This window comes from Brachycentrus maculatus, unplaced genomic scaffold (genome assembly GCF_059751285.1).
Source record: "Brachycentrus maculatus isolate JH-2025_06_01 unplaced genomic scaffold, ASM5975128v1 h1tg000234l, whole genome shotgun sequence".
NCBI classification, from domain to species: domain Eukaryota; kingdom Metazoa; phylum Arthropoda; class Insecta; order Trichoptera; family Brachycentridae; genus Brachycentrus; species Brachycentrus maculatus.
The window spans coordinates 300,987-324,599 of NW_028280985.1; the positions used below are offsets into that span (position 1 = coordinate 300,987).

The window sequence follows — 23,613 nt, forward strand, 5'->3', positions numbered from 1 at the left end:
TAAACGGAATACTAACATCAAGTTATACAGATATACAAGTATTACAAAGCAACTGTTACTGTTCCAATTATAAAATTCTACATTTGTATATATACACGGAAGGGGGAAAGAAGGAGAAAAAGGGGAAAGATATTATTATTATTGTTGCAAGGTTTTGCTACTTTGATTGCAATAAAAAAATATTTCTCTGTCTATTTCTAAGGAAATACACTGCATTGCAACAAATTTACTTGATTCTAAATTATAGTAAGGCACGGAGATTTATGTATTTTAGGCGCTTTTCTTGAGAAAAAATACTTTTATAAAAACGTATAATATTTTCAAATCTAATCCGAAAAATAGGCTATAAAGATAAAAAAAATAGAAATAATATAAAATAATAATACAAAAGAAGATCTAATCACCATTTGACGCTTTTTAGTTTTATCTACTTCTTGCCCCATTTATATTTTTCTAGGTACCTACTTACTTAATCTACCAATTTATAATTATTAAGTTGGCGCCTTTTATTTTTCCGTTGCTTACTTCAGGCTACAGATTCATTTTGTCGCTTGTCATTTGTCACAACTTTTTGTAATTCTTGCTGTCATTGTTGGATCCTGAAGATGGCTTTAATCGAGTATTGTGGCTTGGAAAGTAAACTAAACATTAGCCCCTTAGACCGGTATAACGAAATAAACAGTGATGTTTTCAACCAGACCAGAAATTTCACCGCTAACTGCGAACTAAGCGTACCGCCTTTTCCAAACGTAAGTCTTAGGTTATGTGCAATTACAAAACTGCCAATCATTATATGTATTTAAAAACTGCATCGAATTCTAATGAACATATCGCACTAAGATATTTTAACATTATTGTTTTTACAGCCTGCCGAAAATCTCAGTAGATTTAAAGACGATGGCACGGGAAAAGGAATCAAGATGCATTTTGACCACGGAACGACTACCTTAGGATTTCAATATCAGGTAACTTGTCATTATCTTGTTATTTGATATTTACAATATGAAAATACTTTTTGTTCGCAATTCATCGTCGATTTCAACAAGTTTTTGATTGAAAATTACCATTTTTAGGGTGGTGTAGTATTGGCAGTGGATTCTCGTGCCACAGGCGGGCAATTCATCGGTTCACAATCCATGAAGAAGATTGTAGAGATTAATGATTTCCTCTTGGGTAAGCTTTAAATGATACGTAAACAAATCTTAAGCCCAACAAGTCTTAAAATTATCTACTGTTTATTAAAATTATTTGCTACAGTCACAAATTAAATGACATATCATCAAGTGCATGTAGAATCTTAATTATCCAAACTAATTGTGGATGTCTGCCTCCGTAGTGTAATGGTCAGCACGCTCGGCTACCGTTCTGGAGGTCCCGGGTTCGATTCCCAAGGGGGGTAAAATAAATATAAGTGATTTTTTCACTGTAATATTTATTTAATATTACCCTAGACTGGTACCTGAAGCGGAGGTCTGATCACCTTTCCTTCATGTGTAAAACGATCAAGATAACACTGCGTTTATATGACGCAGTGCCCTATGCACCATTGGGGTGCGGATAAGGGTTTTATTATTATTATTAACTGTGGATGAAGGTAATCTGGATATAGAAAAATTTATGATTTTTAGTCTAAATTCACGATTTACAATATAAAATAATTTTGACTAAAAAATATCAATCAATTTCTGCTTCAAGCTATTCATTCATTCATTTCTTTTTGAAGCTGCTAAATCGCGAATACTGCAAATGTTGCCCAAGATAACTTATATTTTCCAGAATGTCATTGAGAACAATACAAAAAGCAACGACCAAAATGTTATGCGTTACACGTAACAACGGTAGATACAATGTGCATTTTGTAAATTAATATTTTTATGTTTATTTTACCTTGACCGATTTGTATAATCAAAAATCCGGATAACAGAGGTTCTACTGTATTTATTCAATATTACCCTGGACTGGTACCTGAATCGTAAGACTTGGTTTCTAATAATTAATATACAACTTAACTCATTGTTATTGGGCTATTTTTTTCATCAACCCCGACCCTAATTACACTCGGACAGTCTGCCGCCCGACCCTCAGTATATTTATCACATGTAATTGCAACACCCAATATCCATATGTACAATGTTTATTGGCGTCTCTCGTGCTCTACCAAAAGTAAGCAAATAAAACACAGGCGCTGTGGCGTAGTTGGGCAGATACTCGACTGCGAAACTGGCGTCGCGGGTTTGATTCCCGCCAAGTGCAAAATTAATTCAAGGAAGTTTTATTTTCAAATGGTCTGGGTGTTTGTGATGTATTTTTCACATTAACCTTACCTATCTTTACTATCCTATCTGCAGAAAAGCCTCTAATAGAGGCTTTGCGGGTTATTCCTTTAAAAATAAAAAATAAATCCTTATAATCGTCTCCCGCTCTCTACCATCAGTATGTAAAAGAAAAACATTTCCCGCAAACAATGTGTTCACTTTGCATCAATCTGATGCAGTCCCCTATGCACAATTAGGTGCAGATGAAGATAAGAAACATAATAATATATAGCTTGATACTGTTTAATTATCTGCCCTGTGGGTGACACGATTTGAGTACACCAAGGATTCAGACTTTGCAAAAGATTCTCTCCCGTGCTGAATTTACTCTTTGCACATCTCAAAGATAAATTAAATATATCGCTTTAATCAGGAACGTTGGCGGGTGGCGCCGCAGACTGCGTGTACTGGGACCGCGTGCTGGCCAAGCAGTGCCGGCTGTACGAGCTGCGCAACAGGGAGCGGATCAGTGTCGCCGCCGCCTCCAAGCTCATGGCCAACCTGGTGTACAGCTACAAGGGAATGGGGCTCAGTATGGGCATGATGCTAGCCGGGTGGGACAAGAGGGTAAGACCCCAATATTTGTTTTTTCATTGACTTTGCAATAATTTTGTAGAACTCCATATTTATACTTTTAATCAGTGGAACTTAACCTGGGTTCAATCGAACCCCAGGGGTTCGGTGAGTCAGTCTCACAGGTTTGGCGGAGATCAAAACACACACCTAACTTATTGTATGATATGAAAAATGAAACAACGTACGATATATTCGTCCCATAGATCTAGTATATTATTTGAAAGGAATATATCAATCTACAAAAAAAAAATACAAGAGCTCAAACGCTAAAACAATACACCTACTCCGCGTCGTACATTTTTTTTACTGGGATGGGACTCCAAATAAATCATAACTAATGTCCTAGATCTATTGTCTGAACTTACATTAGTTAGGAAGAAGCAGCGATAACACATGTGAAATTTCTAATCCTGCTGTTTCCATCAACACATGCGAGTACAGGGAACTAATTAAAACCCATTTGTGCCTGTATTCCCTAAACACGTTAAAACTTTCATTGTTTTATGAAAAGAGCATCATTACCCCCTGCGTCTTACCCTCATCCATTTAAAATTATAATCACAAACAATCAAAAGTCTGTTTTAAAATTAAAGGATATAATACAAATACATGTAGTATTTCTAATCAGTCATGCCATTAAGACTTTCATACTACCAGATGTAAGCCATATGTAAAATGACAAATGTAATAACAATTCAGTTTGAAAGAATATGTCGTTCCAATATATATTTTTTAATATGGTCTTTATTGGCAGGGGCCCAACCTGTACTACGTAGACTCGGAAGGCACCAGGACTCCCGGGAAGTGCTTCTCAGCGGGTTCCGGGTCTATCTACGCTCTCGGAGTGTTCGACTCGGGATTCAAGTGGGATATGAGTGACGAAGAAGCCTTTGGTAACACCATTTTGTATTTTATTTCCTGATCAAACTATTCTAAGCCCTGAATACCTAATATAAAGTATTTTTAAAAAATAAACTGATTTACTCTGCAGATATGTACCAAGTTATCACGAAAGGCTTTAAATTAACAAGCATTGTGGCACATCCCTCAAAATGTAAAAAAAATCTTGTAATGCTTCCAATTGTATATGATTTGGAAAAATATTCTGAAAATACGCCACAAAAACTCGAAAAAGTAAAAAAAAAAGTTAATTTACCTGAATAAATATTTTATCAATTCCTAATTGTGGTTTCAAGTTCAGAAAAATATTTATAACGGAATGTTACTATAGTATAAAATAAATCCTAGTCCAGATATTACTACAATATTATTATTGAATTTGAGAAACTAACTCGTCCCCTCTTCGCAAATGAAATTCATACATAATACATAGAGAGAGAAAAATTGTGAATTACGATAGTGTATGTAGGAATAAGTCCTGATAGTGGAAATGAAATCCGAAAAGTTTGTAAAAACATATAACGCCATAAAACGCTTAGGCGTAAGATCCAGAAAATATGCGAGGACTGTGCAATATGTACCATTATTTTTTTAAATAAAGTTTTGGATGTCCTTTGACTAGTGATAGCCCTTAAGAATATCTTGGGATACCAGCAAATGTCTTCCATCTACAAAACCATCAATTTGATGTGTGACAATTATCTTAAATGATTACTAGATATACCTCTGATGGTTTTACGGAGTTAAATTGCATAGTTTTCTAGTTCCCTTATAAATTTGACTTATTTACAAATATTAATTTTTCCATAGAACTTGGTCGCCGAGCAATCTACCATGCCACCCACCGTGATGCATACTCCGGAGGCATCGTCAGAGTGTACCACATGACGGTCAACGGATGGAAGCGCATCTCCGATGACGACTGCATGGACCTCCATTACAAGTATCAAGCTGATAAGGAAGGGAAGCCTGTTGAAGTTGCGATGACCTAATCAATATTTTTACTACGATTGAGCCATTAAAATTTTCTTATTTAGTAAACCCATACACCAATGTTTCACTAAGGATGTGGCTTTTTTAATTTGAAATATATCTTCTTTTTTTTACTAAACATTGTTTTATTTGTATTATATTAATTTTTATGATTCTAGAGGCAACATATATACAATAATACCCTGCTTTGCACAGGGTAATCCGTGACAGCAAATGGCGTGCTAAACGAAGTTCAGCGCTAAGCGGAGTCTATTTTCCACATATCGCTCACTCCTTTCAAGAACGTCATATATCAAAAATGGCCAATTTTCAGTTTTGTATGTTTTCGGAATGCCCAGAAAATATACTATATCCCAGCAAAAGCGGCATATTTTTAACTTAATATTTACCCGCTACAGGGCAGAAAGTGTTGTTTTTGCATTTTGAAGAAAAGGATCGTTTAATTATTTTTTTAAATATACCAAATATTTTCAAAATGGAGAAAAAACATCCAGGTTGTACCTAAAAAGATCTGTTGCACAGTAAAAAATTTAATAAGTGGCTTGGTATTTATTTTTAATACATTTTATTATATTTTTAAACTTTAAAAACAATCTCCTGAAACAAAAAGTTTTTTGATATATGACGTTGAAAGGAATGAGCGATATTTAAATGACAACAGTACAGCAAAATAACACACTTTCTTGCACACATGTCTGCCATTTTTATACACAGTATTCAATTATCGCAATTATATACAAAAAGTAATGCGTTTCAAACGACAAAACAGTATTGTAGTACATATATAAAGTTATTGGGAATGAACATACCCAAAATGGTATAAACTAATTGGGAGTCGACACGCCGTACTTGTGACCATAACAGTCGACACGCATAAATTTTATGGTGGAGACTGACCGGAGCCATTTTGTAACGTGTTACGTTACGACGCAAGCGTTTGTATAGTCAGTACAGCGAGCCGAGCGCTCCATTCATAGTCGGAGCACTTGCCGCGAGCGACGTTGCCACGAAATGCTCCGGTCAGTCCCCACCTTTAAGAAGTCCCCGAGTAAAAGATTGCATTTTTCCTTTCCTTGGTGAATACTGCGGAACAGCATAAATAGGGGTGGCATTAAGCAGGGTATTACTGTATTTATCTAACTTACTCAGGTTTCAAGTTTCATTCCCAACGGAGTCACTATTAACATATTGTTTCGGCGTGCAAATATTTGTGAGTTTCAAAAACCTTATGTCGCACGGCGGTATGCACATTTTTTTGCATCTCGGTTACCTTCAACTTCATATACAAAAAACATGTTGTAAATGCCTAATTTCTTGTCTTGCTTTGATGTGTATCTGATAGATGTCAATATAATACAAAAATATCCATTCTTTTCTTTCATTATTTCAATGCGATCTAATATTGACCGTGTCAAACTTCACCATAACCGATGTGTTAGTGTGAAGTATTTTTACATTGATAAAAGATGAGCTTTAAAAAATCTGTATTTGCTAACTATACACGTTATGTATATGTACTATCTTAATTTTCCTTGTTCAAAAGCATCCTCCTGTTCCCAATGTGAGATATCCTTTATCATTAAATTTTTAAAAGATCCATGCTTTCCAACTCCTGCAAATCAAATAAAAAACATAATGTAAAAAAAATGTTGATCTTAAGTTACCAGTCCGGGAGCATGGACGTAAATGAACGCCGGTACCAATTTTCCTAAAAGGAGTATGGGTGTTAATGAATGTCGAAGTCCGTCTGTCAGTTAGTATGATGTAACTTGTATATCAATGACATCTGTGGATATTTGAAAGTAATTTTGTCATAATTGAAAAGTATTTTGAATATGTGTTTTTTTGTTTTTTAAATTATTTTAATATAATTTCTAATTTAATAATATGTACATCAATTTAATGAAAATAAAAATCATGTAAAAAGAACCCACTCCCCAGAGAAAGTCGGACATCAATTTTTGTAATCCCGGAAAGGTCAAGAAAAGTCTTAAATGTAGAATAGAAATTGATGGAAAAAATATGAATATTTGGACAAAGTGGAAAATTGATTTTACTGACTAAATCACAAATCTTCATAGACCAGTCTGTAATGTCACAATAGCAATGAAAACAGTTATGTATTAATCAGTAAAACTATGTGAATGTAAAGTATCAACATGTATAGAAAAGAGATGACTGTTTTTAAGTTTACCTTCTTTGAATTTAGCGGAATTTAAATCCATTTCCTTAATTGCCTCTACTCTTAACCTTTCAAGTTCCGTTATATCTTGTGATTCGTATATATTCAGTTTGTCATACTGTAAAGCACTTGGAGGAAATTTAGTCAAGGATCCTGCAAAATTTATAGCTTGACCTAGTGCTGAAAAAAAAAATAAACTTATACATGTTGAAATATAATACTGGAAAAGTTTCTTCATATTTTCATAGATGCAAGATTACACAAATATCAATATGTATAATACAGTGAAACCCCTATTTTAAATTTTTTAAAGGACTGAAAAAAAAAACCTAAATGGTGAAAAAATGCAAAAGGGTATTGAAAAAACAACGTTGTATTTTTTATTTTTTTTAAATCATGTAAATTAGTTATTACGTTACTTATATTATAAGAATCATCTTATAATACATATAAGTTTAAAAATAAGAAAAACCTTAGTTAAAACTCTAGTCTGGAGCATACTGTTATATGGAAGTGAAACATGGAGTATCAGGCAGGCAGAACGGGGGCGGCTGAAGGCATTTATTGGAGATTCATTGGTCGGAACATTTGGGAACGAGGTATTAAGTAGGGCTGGGGAATCTAGATGCTTACTCAATCAAATAGCACAACACTGAGCCAGATGACCCAGTGTTGTGCTATTTTATTGATGGGCCATAATATGGGACCCCCAGGCCTGCTTCTTACGATTGCAGAAGGCATGTGCGAAGGCACAAACTACAGAGGATGACCCCGCTTAATCTACATGGGCCAAATTATTTCCGACATTGCGTTGTAGCGGGTACACCGAATTGAAGAGACAAGTGGAGACCAGCCATGAAAGAAGCAAACCAATCATCACAAAATTATCCATAAAGAAGTTAGTTGTTTTCTTGAGTAATTATTTTTTAATCCTGTATACACATTTAAAAATTCCGATTTAAATGCCACCAGTGCTTGAGAAATTTGTTTTAAGACACTCCATGTACTTTACTGAGATCAATCCATCCATCATCATTCACCATTAAACCCTTGGATAAAGAGTCAGTTGGCAATCTGCAATGCCTTTTCAGGAATGATCGAACCACCGATGGGAACATTGCTGGCCCACGCACTGACCAACCACTATTTAATCTCTTCAAGTTTATCGTACTGCACCAACTCACTGTCGTAACTCACATATTTTGAATATTTTTTAAATAATTTGCCGGCAAAAAACCCTAAAAGCGGGTATTACACATTCATTTCATTCAAACCCTTATCCGCACCCCAATGGTGCATAGGGCACTGCATCATTAAACGCAGTGTTATCTTGATCGTTAACACATGAAGGAAAGGTGATCAGCCCTCCACTTCAGGTACCAGTCGAAGGTAATATTGAATAAATGAATAATAATGATAGTGAAAAAATCACTTATATTTATTTGACCCCCCCTGGGAATCGAACCCGGGACCTCCAGTACGGTAACCGAGCGTGCTGACCAATACACATACTGAAATAAATCACGATTGAAATAATTAGAAGCAATTGGCGGGAAAACGTTAAATCTGGGTTTCACTGTATGTATCATCTTAATAACGCAGATGTGAATTCCAATTACGTAGTAATAATGCATCAGTTCTATGATATTCCATATAGTACATACCAGTTCCAGTGGAAACACTCCTGGCTGCCAATCCCCACTCGTGAGCTGTAGTCCCAGTGATAAGTCGCCCAGTTATTGTCAAGTCAAGGGCCCTCGAACCTCCAATCAACTGAGACAATCTTTTCGCACCACCCAAAACCGATGGCGCACCTAAGAATAAAAATATATTAAAATACAGGTATTCTAAACAAAGTTTTGATAAAAACCATTAGTCCAAAGAATATTGAAAACAAATACCGTAGAACGGGGCTACTTAAACTTTGATGTGTTACTTGAGCCCAGTGCAAAAAAAATATTTAGATCTGTATTTGGTCTACAATAATGAACGTATCGACATGATTCATTGTTTCCCTGACAGGTGATACTTATTGTCACGATACTTTGATCGATACCACAATCTAAATATTTTTTTTGTACTGGGCTCAAGTAACACATCAAAGTTCAAGTAGCCCCGTTCTACAGTAGATCAAGTTACAGTAGACTCTTGATTTATCGGGATGGGTGGTGAAAAAATCCTAGCTAATCTAAAAACAATTTCAAAGACTTATAAACTCATGCCTTTATCGAGATAGCAAGTGTTTTTGCCAAGAATTTTCACTCATGAATTACATGAAATTATAGTAACTTTGTGAGTGGATTTACTCTTTAACATAAAGAGTAAATCCACTCACGAATAGGCATAGGCTATGAAACTTAAAAGTTTGAGCCTGAGTAGGGTCATGATAAGGGGTGTTGCATAAGCCATAGCTAGATTTCAGAGTCACTTGGACGTTAGGCAATTCAAAAACAAAACAAACAGGGAGGATACTGACCAAAACGTCTACCCAAAACTCCTAAGGAAGCGGTATCTTCAATGACTCTGAGATCGCAAGCGAGAGCCAACTCAAACCCTTCCGCTACCGTGTAACCGCAAACCGCTGCAATTATTGGCTTTCTACACAGAGGCTGTCCCTCAAGCGGACCCTAAAAAACAAAGTTTAAGGTGGAGACTGACCGGAGCATTTCGTCGTTACGTAACATGTGTAATTTTAGCGCCCGGCACGTCAGTTAGCGTTTTAAAACGACGATTGGCTTAGATTGGCTTGTGCTTTTGTCCATATTTTTTCCGATCGGTGCTCTTGATCGGTGCGTGAACACGTTGCGCGTAAATTCGATCACGCTAAACTGTCGTAGTTGCTTTCATTTTTCAAAACCGGACTGCCGGACGGTCAAATCCCGTGTAGTGGACAAACGCCCTTAGGGTGTCAACATTTTATTATATTTTTGATAAACCTCAAACAAATTCATCATTGGATTAAACAAATAATAAATAACTTAAATTATCCTCACCACAACGTCTAGAAAAGGTGCATATCCTTTTTCTGCAATCTCTTCCATATCAAATCCCGAAGAAAAGTTTCCGCCTTCTCCATGTAGTACAGCAACTTTACAACTGCTATCTTCATCAAATTTTCTAAATTCTTCTAATAACTGATTTAAAGTTTCAACATTTAAACAATTTCGTTTAGATGGTCTATTTATACAAATTGTTCTGACACCATTGAAATCTTCTATTACAACATCTGCAAAATAGTAATTTAAGTTAAATTATAGTAAGCCGGTAGAAGCCAGTAGCTAATTAAATATCCGTTCAAGGCGGGAAATCGACATGCGCATATAATTTATCATTGATAAATACATATATTTTTTTAACATAACCTCTCAATAACTAACTTTTATTTAAATGCGTAGAACTCAAAGAAAAATTCCGTTTTACACTATTCTTGCATCTTAACATGTGCTTAAAAAATGCCTTCATTTTGATCGATTTTATTTACATATTTTCCCCCACAAAATTAATTCAAAACCGAAAGTCGGCGAAACGTCAAAACAGCGATCAGCAGTAAAACTTCAATTTTGCCAACTTCATGATATTAAGTCAAATGGACCTACCTGCTTACCTGTAGAAATATTTGACGTCCTTGTCCTTTATTTTGGAACTAAATGTCAAATGGATTTGTGGCAAGTTAGTCGAATAAATTCGGACGAATTTAGCTGTTATTGTAATAAACTCAAATGAACTTCATGATTACAATGAATAAAATAAACTCAACGTGTCGAATTTGTCTAACGGAGGGAAAAACCGGCACATCCGTTTTCGAACCGCATAATTCTGTGAAATACAGTGATTTGATCGAACAATACACAAGAATAGAAATAAAACAACACGATAACCTCCCAAGTATAATTTGTGACGACTGTAGAGAAGATCTCATGGTCGTTGTTGAATTTAACGATAGATGTCGACATTCAAATGATAAACTAAACGAAATTTTCAATTTAAATGTTAAAAGTGAAATTAGTAATGATGAGGTGAAGGCAGAAGAACTCCCTGTACATTTCCAAGCTGTCAATGTAAGCGATATAAAGGATGATACAATAAAAGAGGAAATTGAAGACTCTGGGACTTGCGCTGAATCTCCGGATCGTAATGAAGATTATGTAGAAGATGTCGAAGTGAAGAAAAAATGTGCGAGATCCAAAGAACCTAAGTTATTAAAACCTAATCCAAAGAGTTTCACTAAAGATTCAACAGTAAAAAAAGACATGTTTAAATGTGAGGAATGTAATTTATCAATTAGGAGTAGGGCGGCTTTATTGCTTCACAGTAGAACGCACACTGGAGAGAGACCTTACAAGTGCCCGGATTGCCAAAAGTGCTTTGCGCTTCGTGGAACATTAAAGGAACACATTAGCAGATTACATACGGATATCGAAAGACAGTATGTTTGCGATGTTTGCGGAAAGTGCAGCGTCAAAAAGGCGGATCTTGTTGTTCATATGCGAATACACAATACAGAAAAACCTTTCAAATGTCCGCACTGCCCTCGGAGGTTCGTACAAACGGGAGCCCTCACGTCCCACATCCGAGTGCACACCGGAGAGAAACCTTTCGCTTGTCACTTGTGCGGGAAGCGTTTCATAGCCCACACCACTCTAACAAGACACATGACCGTTCACACGGGCGAAAAGAAATACAAATGCCTCATATGCGGCAAACGATTGAAGTCGAGTGGCAGCCTCAAACAACACATAGTATTAATTCACACCCACAAAAACGCAGATCGTTCCGGATACTGCGAACAGTGCAAACGGACATTTATCAATATATCCCAACACATGAGGAAGCATAATGGAGAGAGACCATTCGAATGTGAAATATGCAACAAAAAATTTGCTATACAGCGGACTCTCAATGCGCACTTGATCAAACATCGCAATTCAAACAAATTTGTTTGTCCTCATGACTCGTGTACCGCCGCATTCTCACAGCAATTTAGCTTAGACTATCACATTTTAAAGATTCACAACAGGAAACACACCCACATTTGTGAGGTTTGCACAAAAGGCTTTTTCCGTTTATCCGACCTCGGAAGACATCTTAAAACTAACTGCGGTAAAAGATATAAGAAAGAGACCGTCCGCGTTGAATTAAAATCAGCATAATAACCGCTGGAATAACAGTCTTCATCACTTAGTATTACATAGTGGTGTATACGAGATGTTTGAGAATAACAAATTTGATTAAATATTTTTTTATCAAACCACTGCACTCACGTCATGGGGCACATAAGGGGTAGAAGTTTAGGAAATAAATCCTACCAGATAAAAAAAGGAATCTGAGTGCAAATAGCAATAAACTGAGATGCAAAACCTTTAAGTTACTCTGGTTCATTTGTGATTGAATGTGACCTGTAAATCTTGAGTCTTTTAAAATAATAATATATGCATATTAAAATTTAACACTTTGGGCCAAAAATAACAAATGTCCAACATTTTATAATTTCATTTTTAGATTCCGCAGAAAGAAAATGTCATTGAAATTTCTATGTCCCTCAAATCAGGTATGAAAAATATCCTGCGATATATAAAATTTTTACAAAAATATTTGGTTTTTACCGTCCTGTAAAAAATGGGTTTTGTGATATGTGTTTTTTTGTCCCAAAGTCTCCGATTATTTCCAACATGTTTCTTATTTATTTGCAATCCCTATTTTCATAATGCCAGTTGCCTTTACAATGATAAAACCCATGGTTTTATGAATCATATTCACCTAAAAACTGATGGAAAAATTTATATCTCGTAATGAAAATTGAAAGGGTAATGGAAATTAAAATACTGAATATATGACTACAGGACTATAATGCATTCAGGAAAATGAATTAGTCAGAGGCTGGTGACAATAGCTGAGGTTTAAAAGAAAAATGGCTGCATATAATTTTTAAGCTCCCAGGACGTTGGTAGAGTAAATGACGTTTACTTCATAAAATAAATAATTTTCACTCGATAGTTGCAGCCTTTTATTTCACTTGTAAAAAATCCGAAATTTCAGGTGCAACAACCTGATTGATTTTTCTCTTAAATTATATTACTACACTGCTAGATGTGGAACTATTTTTTGGGTTGGAGAATGTCTCCATTGTTGAATGTGCATTCTGTTTTTGAACAACTGACTGTTATCCTTTGATATTATTTTGAGAAATAAAAAGACCTGATCCTGATCTGAGAAATAAAAAGACTGTTATCCTTTTACCTCGTTCGTCTCCCAAATATTGCCTAGTACCAGCCATTCAACATTCTTTTAAAAAATGAAAATTCAAACAGAACTTGTGTCAATCAACGTTCAGATGATGGTAAGATGAATTAGAAGCTTTTACCATCGTGTACTGATATCGATTCAGATTGGGAAGTCAGTTTGTTAAATATTCCATTTTACCTGTTTATTTCATATGAATTTTTCCCACAAAATATTTGTAATACATATTTACTAGGTCAGAGGATTAGTGTAATGAAAATCATGATAAAATATTTTAATTCTGTATTTCATTTTTCTGATTTCATTATTATTCCTTTCTTGCATCTGTCGCAACAGTCAGCTCTAACATGCTTCAGGAGATCGCTTGAACGGAAAAATCCTCTCGAACAATTCTGACAGACATGAGTTGGACGCTTGCTGTGGACTTTCAGCATGTGATAATCTAACTTAAACCTTAATGGGAATGCAGCAGTACATGACTCATGAGGACAAGTGTATTTGTTAGAGTCGCGATGTCTACTTAAATGGCCCGACAGACTTCTCTGCAGTAAAAAGCTTTTTTCGCAGATATTACATTTGAAAGGTTTTTCTCCGGTATGAGTTCGCATGTGTTCAGACAGATTAGAAAATGATTTATTGCATTCGTTGCAATATCCGGAACGTTCCGAGTGCACCACTTTAATATGCATTTTAAGATTAGGCAGAAGTCTGAAAACCATTCCACATTTATCGCAAACATTCGGTTCTACCGGTACATGCATATTCTTCACATGTTGCAAGAGAATAGATTTAGTTTTTACTGGCGTGTTACAAATGTGGCAAACAAATTTCTTTTCTTTGGTGTGTACAGATTTATGTTTCTGTAGGAGGGAGCGAGACGCGAATGCCTTTCCGCATATTTCGCAAGAATATGGTTTTTCTCCCGTATGACTTCTAATATGCATGATGCGAGTATTAGATTGTGAAAAAGCCATAGGACAAAGTGGACATTTGAGAGGTTTTTCCTTGGTGTGTATTCGCATGTGCACTATAAGGTCACCTTTTGTAAAGCTGGCCTTTCCGCAGATGTCACAAACAAACTCTCTTCTTGCTGGTTTCTTCTCTGTGTGAAGTCTCTCGATATGTTTGTTGAGTGTTCCTTTAATAGCGAAGCATTTCTCACAAGAGGGACATTGGTAAGGCCTCTCTCCGGTATGCTTTCTGTTGTGAATCAATAAAGCCGATCTGCTAGAACTAGACAAACTACATACTTGACACTTAAACGTGTCTTTTTTGCTAGGTTTGGATTTCCCATCCCGTTTAATTGAATTCTTTCTTGAACTATTTCTTTCAATTTTTAAAGAATGAGTTCTTTTGTCTGAAACTATATCTATATTTTCAGCAGAATGAAGAGGTCCCACGCAAACCTCATCGTCGACGGTTTCTTGTTCTATCTTGCATTTGTTTATTGCAGCTAAGTTCATAGGAACATCGTCTTCGTTTAAGGTATCATCGACTTCGTATTTGAGGGGTACATTAAATTTAAAGACATCTTGTAATTTATTATTAGATAAACGACATTTTTGGTTAAACTGAATAACAACCATGAGCTCATCTGTACATTCATCACAAATAATACACGGCAGGTCATCGTGTTGTATTATTTCCAGTCCTGTATACTCCCTTATCAGGTCGCTATACTTTGTGGATCCTTGCAATTCAAAAACGGAGCTACCAGATTTATCTTCTACTAGGCATATTCGACACGTAGAATTTATTTTATCCATATTCATTTTCAATTTGAATATAACAAATATAATTCATACATTTCGCTTTCATGAATATTTTCACGATATATTCACCTTTGACGTTTCGACCTACGGTTGAAAAATCGAATGAAAATGATTAAAATACTCGATTAATAAAATACTCGATCACTTCGAGAGCACTCCCGAAAGATTCATTGAAAAATTTTATCTGAGACGATCGGCAAACCTTCTCGAGTGACGGATTCGATTAAAAATAAAAATAATTTTGGATTACATACACAACCCTGTTTTGTAAAATACTCAAGGCCGCTTTAATGATTATCTCGAACTTTCATTCGCTAGATTCTCTCGGACTTAACATTTCGTTTGATTTCATTAATCCGAGACACCCAAGATGGGTGAAAAGCCATTAAAACGAAGAAGAAGAAGGATGGTACAATTAAAGTTCCCGAGTAAAAAAAATTGGCCGAGAAATTATAATAAAAACGGGGGTGTTTATTATAAAATATATATAACCAGGCGCTTCTCTGGCGAATTTGTAGTGTCACAAATTTCCCTTGTTTTGAAAAAAATAACATCGCAATATTATCCTATTCAATAGCCGTAAAACCAAAAGATCTTCAGGAAATTTTTAATCATTTTCGTCGAATTTATAAGAAAATAAATTTCGGTTATTGAAATATTTCGATTAATATCACTACGAGTTAGATTTTTTCAGCTGCAGTTCCGAATAATGTTACCATTGTATAATACATAATTATTTATTTATTTCATAATGCAAATAATTACAAATTACAAAAATGTACCTTCACTGAATTTCCCGTGCCGAGGGCAAATTTTACAGCATGCATTTATAAAATTAAAATGAAAGAAAATTGTTTGTACATCAAATATAATAAGGGTGATTGATACGATCTATTTAAGATTTACAAACTATCTATTTTTAAACAGCTCATTTATATCTACTTTGAATTTTTAATGACTACGGATAATGAAAGCAGGTTGTGCAACTTTGTTGCATTTCAAGTTCATTCGACCAAAACAGGTATGTATTAGATTTTGTCTATATTGGAGATAAGCAATATTTTTTACCGGTAACTCAAATGGTCAGACAGACGAAACAGACGACCTGATTCTCCATAAAGCAGTGAAAAATCGCCGCAACAGCTCCGAGTCCGACGCAACGTTGATATTTGAATGATTTCAGCTCGGCCAAACGAACTCAAACGTCCAACTACGATCGGAAACTTGTCGGTCACCGGGAAGATATCGGATGGCTAATGCAACTATACGATACATATCTGTTCTTGTTCCGAGTCAGTACCAAAACAGACACGCAAAGCGTCTATAGTTGTTTTTTTTTTAAATTACAATGAAGATATTTTTATTTGTGTTATTTTTATTTTGATGTGTACCGCCGTGTTACTATTTTTTTATGTATTTATTTTTGGAATAATTTTGTTTTGTTAGTTGTTCTTTTTCATGGAATTTTACGATTTTTTTGTAGAAGTATTAAAATAATAAATATTGTACAAAAAACATGTTTTTGTATGTTGTACTTTTTTTAAAATAAAATAAAAACATAGTTTGTGCGTTTATTTTTTTGTAAATCATTAATAAAAAAAATAAAGGTGTAGAATTCCGATAATCGAAAACTGTAATAAAAATCACTCGTTTGCAATGGATTTAAGGAAAAATAAGTTGGTACTAGTTAACACATTTTATATGGCGAAATGTTTGGGTAATACTGGTAACACTGCTCGGAACGTCAGAATCAGTCAAATACTGTCAAGACATAATTTTGCATTTGCTATATGCAATTAAAAAATTAATATGAATAAAATAAACTCCACGTGCCGAATATGCCTCGCAGAAAATAAATCTGGTAGCTCTGTTTTTGAAATGCGAGATTCCACAAAGTATAGCGATCTGATTAGGGAGTATACAGGATTGGAAATAATACAACACAAAGACTTACCCAGTATTATTTGTGACGATTGTATAGATGAGCTCATGGTAGTTATTCAGTTCAACCAAAAATGTCGTTTATCAAACAGTAAATTACAGGATATCTTCAAATTTGATGTCACTCTTAAATATGAAGTCAATGATGACTTAAATGAAATCGAGGGCCTCCCTACCAATTTGGTGTCAATAAAAGAATGCAAGATAGAGCAAGAAAGTGATAATGAGGTTTGCATAAAACGCACGCATTCCGCCAAAGATATACATATAGTTAAAAACAAAAGAACTATTTCTTTAAAATCTGAAATAAATTATTCAAGAACGGATTCACCCAAAGAGGAGGAAAAATCTAAAGTAAACAAAAAAGAGTTATTTAGGTGTGAGATTTGCAGTCTGTCTATTCCAAGCAGATCGGCTTTGTTGATTCACAACAGAAAGCACACCGGAGAGCGTCCTTACCAGTGCGCCTCTTGCGAGAGATGCTTCGCAGTCAAAGGAACACTCAACAAACATATCGAGAGGCTTCACACAGAGAAGAAATCAACAAGCAGAGAGTTCATTTGTGACATCTGCGGAAAGGCGAGCTTTACAAAGAGTCATCTTATAGTGCACATGCGAATACACACCAAGGAAAAACCCCTCAAATGTCCACTCTGTCCCATGGCTTTCTCACAATCCAATACTCGCATCATGCACATCAGAAGCCATACAGGAGAAAAACCGTACTCCTGCGAAACGTGCGGAAAGGCGTTCGCATCCAGCTCCCTTCTGCAGAAACATAAATCCGTTCACACCATTGAGAAGAAATTTGTCTGTCACATTTGTAATACACCAGTAAAAACTAAAACCATTCTCGCGCAACACATAAAAAATATGCACATAGCGGTAGAACCGCACGTCTGCGATAAATGTGGAATGGCATTCAGAATACTGCCTAATCTTAAAACGCATATCAAAGTAAAGCACTCCGAACGTTCGGGGTATTGCGAGGAATGCAATAAGTCATATTCCAATCTCTCCGAACATATGCGATCGCACACGGGAGAAAAACCGTTTGAATGTCATATTTGCCAAAAAAGATTTTCATTGCAAAGATTCCTGACCGGACATTTGATTAGACACCGTGATTCGAATAAATACGCTTGCCCTCACGAGTCATGCACCGCCGCATTCGCTTTGAGGTTTAAATTAGATTATCACATGCTGAAAGTCCACAGCAAGCGTCCAACCCATGTCTGTCAGAAATGTTCGAGAGGATTTTTCCGTTCAAGCGATCTCGTGAAGCATGTTAGAGCTGACTGTTGCGAAAGATGCAAGAAAGGAATAATAGTGAAATTAGAAAAGTGAAATAAAAGAATTAAAATATTTTACTTGATTTTTATTGCACTTATCCCAATGAATAAGCTTTAAACTTTACAAGAAAACTTATTGATTCTAACCCTTATATGCATGGTGCATAGGGCGCTGTATCGTGTTAACGCAGCGTTATCTTGAACGTTACTTACATAAAGGCAAGTTGATCACTCCTGCGTTGCGGACCAGTCTAGGGTAATATTAAGTAAATATTAGAGTGTAAAATCACTAATATTTATTTTCACCCTCCAATGGGAATCGAACCCCGGACCTCCAGCACGGTAGCTAAACACGCTAACCATTACACATGGCGGCGGGTGGTATTAATTCAGCAGGTAAAAATAACAAAATTGTTTTGTCTGCCTCTAGTGTAGTGGTTAATATGTTAGATTTCTGGGGGTCACAATAAACATACAGGTTTTTTTCACCATATTTATTTAAAATAATATTACCCTGGGAAAATAATATTACCTAAAGCATAAGACAAATTACCTTGCCGTCATATAATTAAGGATCAACTCAACATTGCATCAATTTGATCCACTGCTCTATGCACCATTAAGGGATATTAGATAGCCTGCAACTTAACTTTCTTTAAACCCAGGTAACATTTAAAGTTATTGAATTTTTTGTTTAAAACACCGTTTTTTATTTAAAAAATCAGTTTTTCTTCAAAATACAATAAATATATGATTTTGAAACAAAAAGAGTTATTGAAAGGTAAGAAGGTAAAAAAAATGATTACAACATTTTTTCAATATATGATCTGAAAAAATCTAATGCCAATATTCACACTTGAAAAAAAATTGTGCGCGGAAACACATCCAGCTCTTCGCGCAGCCACTACCTTACTGAATTGTATGTTTGCGTATACGCTCTGAAGTTTAGATGAGGGAGAGAAGGTCACCAATTGTCTAGGGAATTGACGGACTTCAGATCAGAAAGATAAGAGGAATGTATTGGTGTGTTATCTGATTTATTAGGAATTACAATACTTGACTGATTAGATTCAGTTTTATTTTGTAAGTGAAGATTTACACGAGGAGATGTCTGTCATCAGATTAGCTATTATAATGGTGCCATCTCAAGTTACCACTTTTCAATCTTGATCTATGATATGATTTTTGAGCACCATTTGAAAGACTATTATTAGGGTTGATATTTTTATATTCTATGGATATTTATTTATCTGACTTTAGTATCCATCATCCACTGATATATACATTGTTGCATTTACTATGACGGATGGATGCTGCAATACAATACGAAATGTAAGAAAATAAAGCAAACGTGTTCTGAAACAATCTCCAATATAAATAATAAAGAGATGTGATTATTGAAACGAGTAGGGATTGAAGAAAGAACACAAAATGTTCACAAGAAGCACTTTAATATTAAATTATATTGTTTATAATATAAAATAGACATCAGTATCTAAATTATTCATATAATCAATATTGGAAGCACCAACATCATGATTTTCTATTTTATAACTTAAAATACAACTTTGTTATAAAACCACTAAATTACATATTACTGTTTTTTTTTTATATTGTAAAATAATTCAATTTAAGCCCTGTATTACATGTGTGTGATACTTATAAACCATTATCTTTATAAAATGTTTAATTTTTCCTGTAAAATGAAAAAAATAGTACTAACTACTAAATATATATTTTTTTAAATGAAGTAGATAGTATCTAGCATTAATTAGTCTTGAGAAAGAAGCTGTTTGCTTTGAAATCAGTCGACATAAGTTATAATATATGGTGATTTTATGACAAAGTTATTTAAATTATTCATTTACATCCCCCATAATAATAATAATAATAAATTTGGATAACTTATATAGCGCCATTTTTGTAAAAAATACCTCAAGGGCGCTGCATACCCATACAAATATTTCATTAAATAGTGGATTAGTTTTTTTTAAACCTGGGTCATTTTTATCCCCTTATACACAATTAATTCATAGGAATGATTTTAGTGACTGGAATTAATTTCTTTTGATAATTTTTTTTTTAAATTAAAAAAATTAAGGTTGTTTACCTCGTTCATCCAAAAAAATCCATTAAATTATTGATGTTAAAAAAAAATACCAAAAAAAAAATATGAATGCTAAGACAAATGAGAAGTATACTTACAAACCACAATATGTTTATAAAAAAATGTTTTTTAGCCAATGGCGGCAATCGGTAGAAGATTTAAAATATTAATGTCTATATTTAACATAATCTGCCAAAACTCGCTATGCCGATTGACAGTTTGCTTTAAAAAATCTCAAATCTCAAAAAAAGCTCAAATCGGTAGAAGAAAAAGAAGATTTAATCTTCTACTGATTACCGCCACTGGCTAAAAAACTCATTTTTTTACATAATGTAGTTTGCAAGTGGACTACTCAAATATGCCTACTACACTTTGGAGGTAAATAAATTGTAGGCATCATGAGTAATAAAACATGTAACAACTTTTTATTCAATCAATATTATTATTATACTGAAATCAATGATATATTAATATATGTACTTAGATCTGACACCAGTCGCTCGCACGTCTACATTTTTGGTGCTTATGGTCTCCAACTATACAGTCGCTCGCACGTCTACATTTTTGGTGCTTATGGTCTCCAACTATATTGACAGATTATTACAAGGAATGAATAAAATAGTACCCATTCTTATTTTTTTTATTTGAAGTGCTTTTGCATCAGTTATTATAATCAATACTTTTGGGTTTGTTTTTTTTCTTTATTAAACGTGTTTCAATATGTAGTTAACTTTCACTTGAGAGTGTTCATCTGACATGAAAGAATACTGCGTACTCCCAAATATATTTATGAAATTGAATTACGGTTGCGTGTACATGAATGACTTCTATATAAATTATAGAATAAAATATATATAAAATATATTCACACTTTGTGGTTGGCAGACTCGGGATTCAATAAATTAATACAGTAACATTTTTATCTCATATAAGATGGAATGAATTTGCCAATGACTTAAGGTTGGTCTAGCCAAATTAAATATGTATATCCAAATAAAACATTTGTTTCTTCTCAGGTATCTCATGATAAATAATGTGAATAATTTATCACATTGTCTCTTTTATTGTAATTATTCTTGTGAATTTATTATTCCGATTTTAAATCAATGCATGCAGTCTCTTTTTTATATCTTTTGCAGCTGTTTGCTCTTAGATGTTTAACAAGATCAGACGAACGGAAAAATCCTCTTGTACAGATCTCGCACACATGGGTGTGGCGCCGGTTGTGAACTTTTAAAATATGATAATTTAATCTAAATTGTTGGGAAAATGCGGCAGTACACGAATCGTGAGAACAAACAAATTTGTTTGAATTGCGATGCTTAATTAAATGCGCGGTAAGACTTCGCTGAATAGTGAATTTTTTATCGCAAATATCACATTTAAACGGCTTGTCCCCGTTGTGTGTTCTCATATGTTCCGATATATTGGGAAACGGCCGTTTGCAATGTTCGCAATGTCCAGAACGTTCAGAATGTTTGGCCTTCAGGTGGGACCGCAGATTAGTTAAGCAATTAAACGCTGCACCGCATTTATCACATATGTGGGGTTTTTCCGATGTGTGCATGAATACTAGGTGCTGTTTGAGGGCATAGCTTGACTTCAACAGTTTTTCGCATATGTGGCATCTGAACCTTCTTTCGTCCGTGTGAACGGACATGTGTCTACTTAGAGCGGAATGAGCTATAAACCGCTTCCCGCACGCGTGACAAGCGAATGGCTTCTCCCCAGTGTGGACTCTGATATGGGAAGAGAGGGTGCCTGTCTGGGCAAAGCTCTGAGGGCAATGCGGACATTTATAAGGTTTTTCTTTAGTGTGTATTCGCATGTGAACCACAAGGTCGGCCTTTTTGACGCTACACTTTCCGCAGACGTCGCAAACATACTTTCTCTCGTATGTTTCCTTTGTGTGTAATCTACTTATATGTTCCTTCATCGTCCCACGAAGAGCAAAGCACTTGTGACAAGTCGGGCACTGGAAGGGTCTCTCTCCGGTGTGTTTTCTATTATGAATTAATAAGGCTGATCTGCTTTGTACGGATAAATTACATTCCTCACATTTAAACACCTTTTTTTCTTTTGACAATTTGTATTTATCTTTTTGTTTTGTTGAATCCTTTCTAAGACGCTTTGAATTAGTTTTAAATAACTTTGGTTTTTTAAATCTTCCATACTTTTTCTTCACGATGACATCTTCCACATAATCTTCATCATAATCCAAAGATTCCATGCAAGTCTCGAAGTCTTCAATTTCTTCTTTTATTTGATCATTCTTTATATCAGTTCCGTTAATAATTAGAAAACGGATAGGAAGATCGTCTTTCTTTTCGTCGTCATTGGTTTCATTTTTGACGAGATTTAAATTGAGGATTTCCTGCAGTTTATTATTCGAGTATCGACATTTGTCGTTAAATTGAACGACTACCATTAGTTCAGCTGTACAGTCATCACAAATAATACTCGGCAGGTTTTCGTGTTGTATTATTTCTATTCTTGTGTATTCCTTTATCAAATCACTATATTTCATAGAATCCTGTGAATCGAAAACAGAAGCGCCAGATTTGTCTTCCGTTAGACAAACTCGACACGTTGAGTTTATTTTATCCATCGTAAATTATCCAGCTAATTACTTTTTGTACCTCACACATCCGCGAATCGGAATCAAAGATTAATTTACTTGCCCAACTTGACGCAATTTTGACGTTCTAGGACTTATCATTTATTTTAATAAATTGACAGATATGAAGGTTACCAGTATAAAAAATTAATCTCATACCGAGAAATAGGAAAGTAAGTACTTGAATTGATTTTATCGCCTAGTCCAGTACTTATGCAAAAACACTCGCAACAGCATGCTGTTGCGAGTGTTTTTGCATAGAATTTTCACTTTTGAATTACATGAAATTATAGTAACATACACAGTTAATCCGCTCACGAGTATTTTCATTTTTGAATTACATGAAATTATAGTAACATACACAGTTAATCCACTCACGAGTAGGCATAGGCTATTAAACTTGCCCTTGCCGTAGCTAGATTTTAGTCGATTGGACGTTAGGTAATTTAAAAAAAAACATGCTGTTATTGAGCAAATGCTGCCAAAAGCATGTGTTTACATACTTTGATTGAAATAAGCAGGCTCAAGTATCAATTCAATTTTCGTCGTTCAGTTTCAGGCATGCTACTTGCAGCGCGGGTGGAAAAGAGCTATTTTGAGCACGTCCGAAAAGTTTTTCTTGAGCATGCAAATATTAATCGGGTAGAGATAAAAAAACATTTAATTTCAAACGTAATA

General features: G+C 34.8%; 4 protein-coding genes across 13 annotated transcripts; 2 read left to right on the forward strand and 2 right to left on the reverse strand.

Annotated features, from left to right (window-relative positions):
* The first annotated feature begins 560 nt into the window (after nt 1-560).
* Nucleotides 561-4,902, forward strand: LOC148306625 (proteasome subunit beta type-5-like). The gene is made up of 6 exons (XM_088264636.1): nt 561-749; nt 867-965; nt 1,074-1,173; nt 2,689-2,882; nt 3,646-3,784; nt 4,602-4,902. The coding sequence occupies exons 1-6, from the start codon at nt 606-608 to the stop codon at nt 4,781-4,783; spliced, it is 858 nt and encodes a 285-aa protein (XP_088120762.1). The 5' UTR covers nt 561-605; the 3' UTR covers nt 4,784-4,902.
* LOC148306626 (uncharacterized) lies at nt 4,889-15,383 on the reverse strand. 10 transcript variants are annotated; one of them, XM_088264633.1, is made up of 7 exons: nt 15,012-15,191; nt 10,571-10,664; nt 9,960-10,192; nt 9,443-9,593; nt 8,631-8,780; nt 6,979-7,146; nt 5,858-6,396 (listed from the first exon to the last, which is right to left on the reverse strand). In XM_088264633.1, the coding sequence occupies exons 3-7, from the start codon at nt 10,005-10,007 to the stop codon at nt 6,302-6,304; spliced, it is 612 nt and encodes a 203-aa protein (XP_088120759.1). In that variant the 5' UTR covers nt 10,008-10,192; nt 10,571-10,664; nt 15,012-15,191; the 3' UTR covers nt 5,858-6,301. The 10 variants fall into 10 exon arrangements, with proteins under 10 accessions (XP_088120758.1, XP_088120755.1, XP_088120759.1 ...); XM_088264632.1 differs by lacking the exon at nt 15,012-15,191 and having other exon boundaries at nt 4,889-6,396; nt 10,571-11,825; XM_088264629.1 differs by lacking the exons at nt 10,571-10,664; nt 15,012-15,191 and adding an exon at nt 11,724-11,825 and having other exon boundaries at nt 5,321-6,396.
* On the reverse strand, nt 13,448-23,021 carry LOC148306627 (uncharacterized). Its single transcript, XM_088264611.1, has 2 exons — nt 22,007-23,021; nt 13,448-13,842 (listed from the first exon to the last, which is right to left on the reverse strand). The coding sequence occupies exons 1-2, from the start codon at nt 22,924-22,926 to the stop codon at nt 13,494-13,496; spliced, it is 1,269 nt and encodes a 422-aa protein (XP_088120737.1). The 5' UTR covers nt 22,927-23,021; the 3' UTR covers nt 13,448-13,493.
* On the forward strand, nt 16,731-18,286 carry LOC148306628 (zinc finger Y-chromosomal protein 1-like). Its single transcript, XM_088264619.1, has one exon. The coding sequence runs from the start codon at nt 16,788-16,790 to the stop codon at nt 18,264-18,266; it is 1,479 nt and encodes a 492-aa protein (XP_088120745.1). The 5' UTR covers nt 16,731-16,787; the 3' UTR covers nt 18,267-18,286.
* Nucleotides 23,022-23,613: the final 592 nt, after the last annotated feature.

What these genes read in the sequence shown, in the direction of transcription:
- LOC148306628 (XM_088264619.1), top strand. Translation starts at nt 16,788, where the DNA reads ATGAATAAAATAAACTCCACGTGCCGAATATGCCTCGCAGAAAATAAA.
- LOC148306625 (XM_088264636.1), top strand. Translation starts at nt 606, where the DNA reads ATGGCTTTAATCGAGTATTGTGGCTTGGAAAGTAAACTAAACATTAGC. An exon ending in GATTAATGATTTCCTCTTGG is followed by an intron (nt 1,174 to 2,688) that starts GTAAGCTTTAAA and finishes CGCTTTAATCAG; the next exon opens with GAACGTTGGCGGGTGGCGCC. An exon ending in GAGTGACGAAGAAGCCTTTG is followed by an intron (nt 3,785 to 4,601) that starts GTAACACCATTT and finishes ATTTTTCCATAG; the next exon opens with AACTTGGTCGCCGAGCAATC.
- LOC148306627 (XM_088264611.1), bottom strand. Translation starts at nt 22,926, where the DNA reads ATGGATAAAATAAACTCAACGTGTCGAGTTTGTCTAACGGAAGACAAA. An exon ending in CACGCGTGCGGGAAGCGGTT is followed by an intron (nt 13,843 to 22,006) that starts TATAGCTCATTC and finishes CAACGAATGCAA; the next exon opens with TAAATCATTTTCTAATCTGT.
- LOC148306626 (XM_088264625.1), bottom strand. Translation starts at nt 10,428, where the DNA reads ATGAAGGCATTTTTTAAGCACATGTTAAGATGCAAGAATAGTGTAAAA. An exon ending in CACCTTTTCTAGACGTTGTG is followed by an intron (nt 9,594 to 9,959) that starts GTGAGGATAATT and finishes TTTGTTTTTTAG; the next exon opens with GGTCCGCTTGAGGGACAGCC. An exon ending in TTCCGCTAAATTCAAAGAAG is followed by an intron (nt 6,397 to 6,978) that starts GTAAACTTAAAA and finishes TTTGATTTGCAG; the next exon opens with GAGTTGGAAAGCATGGATCT.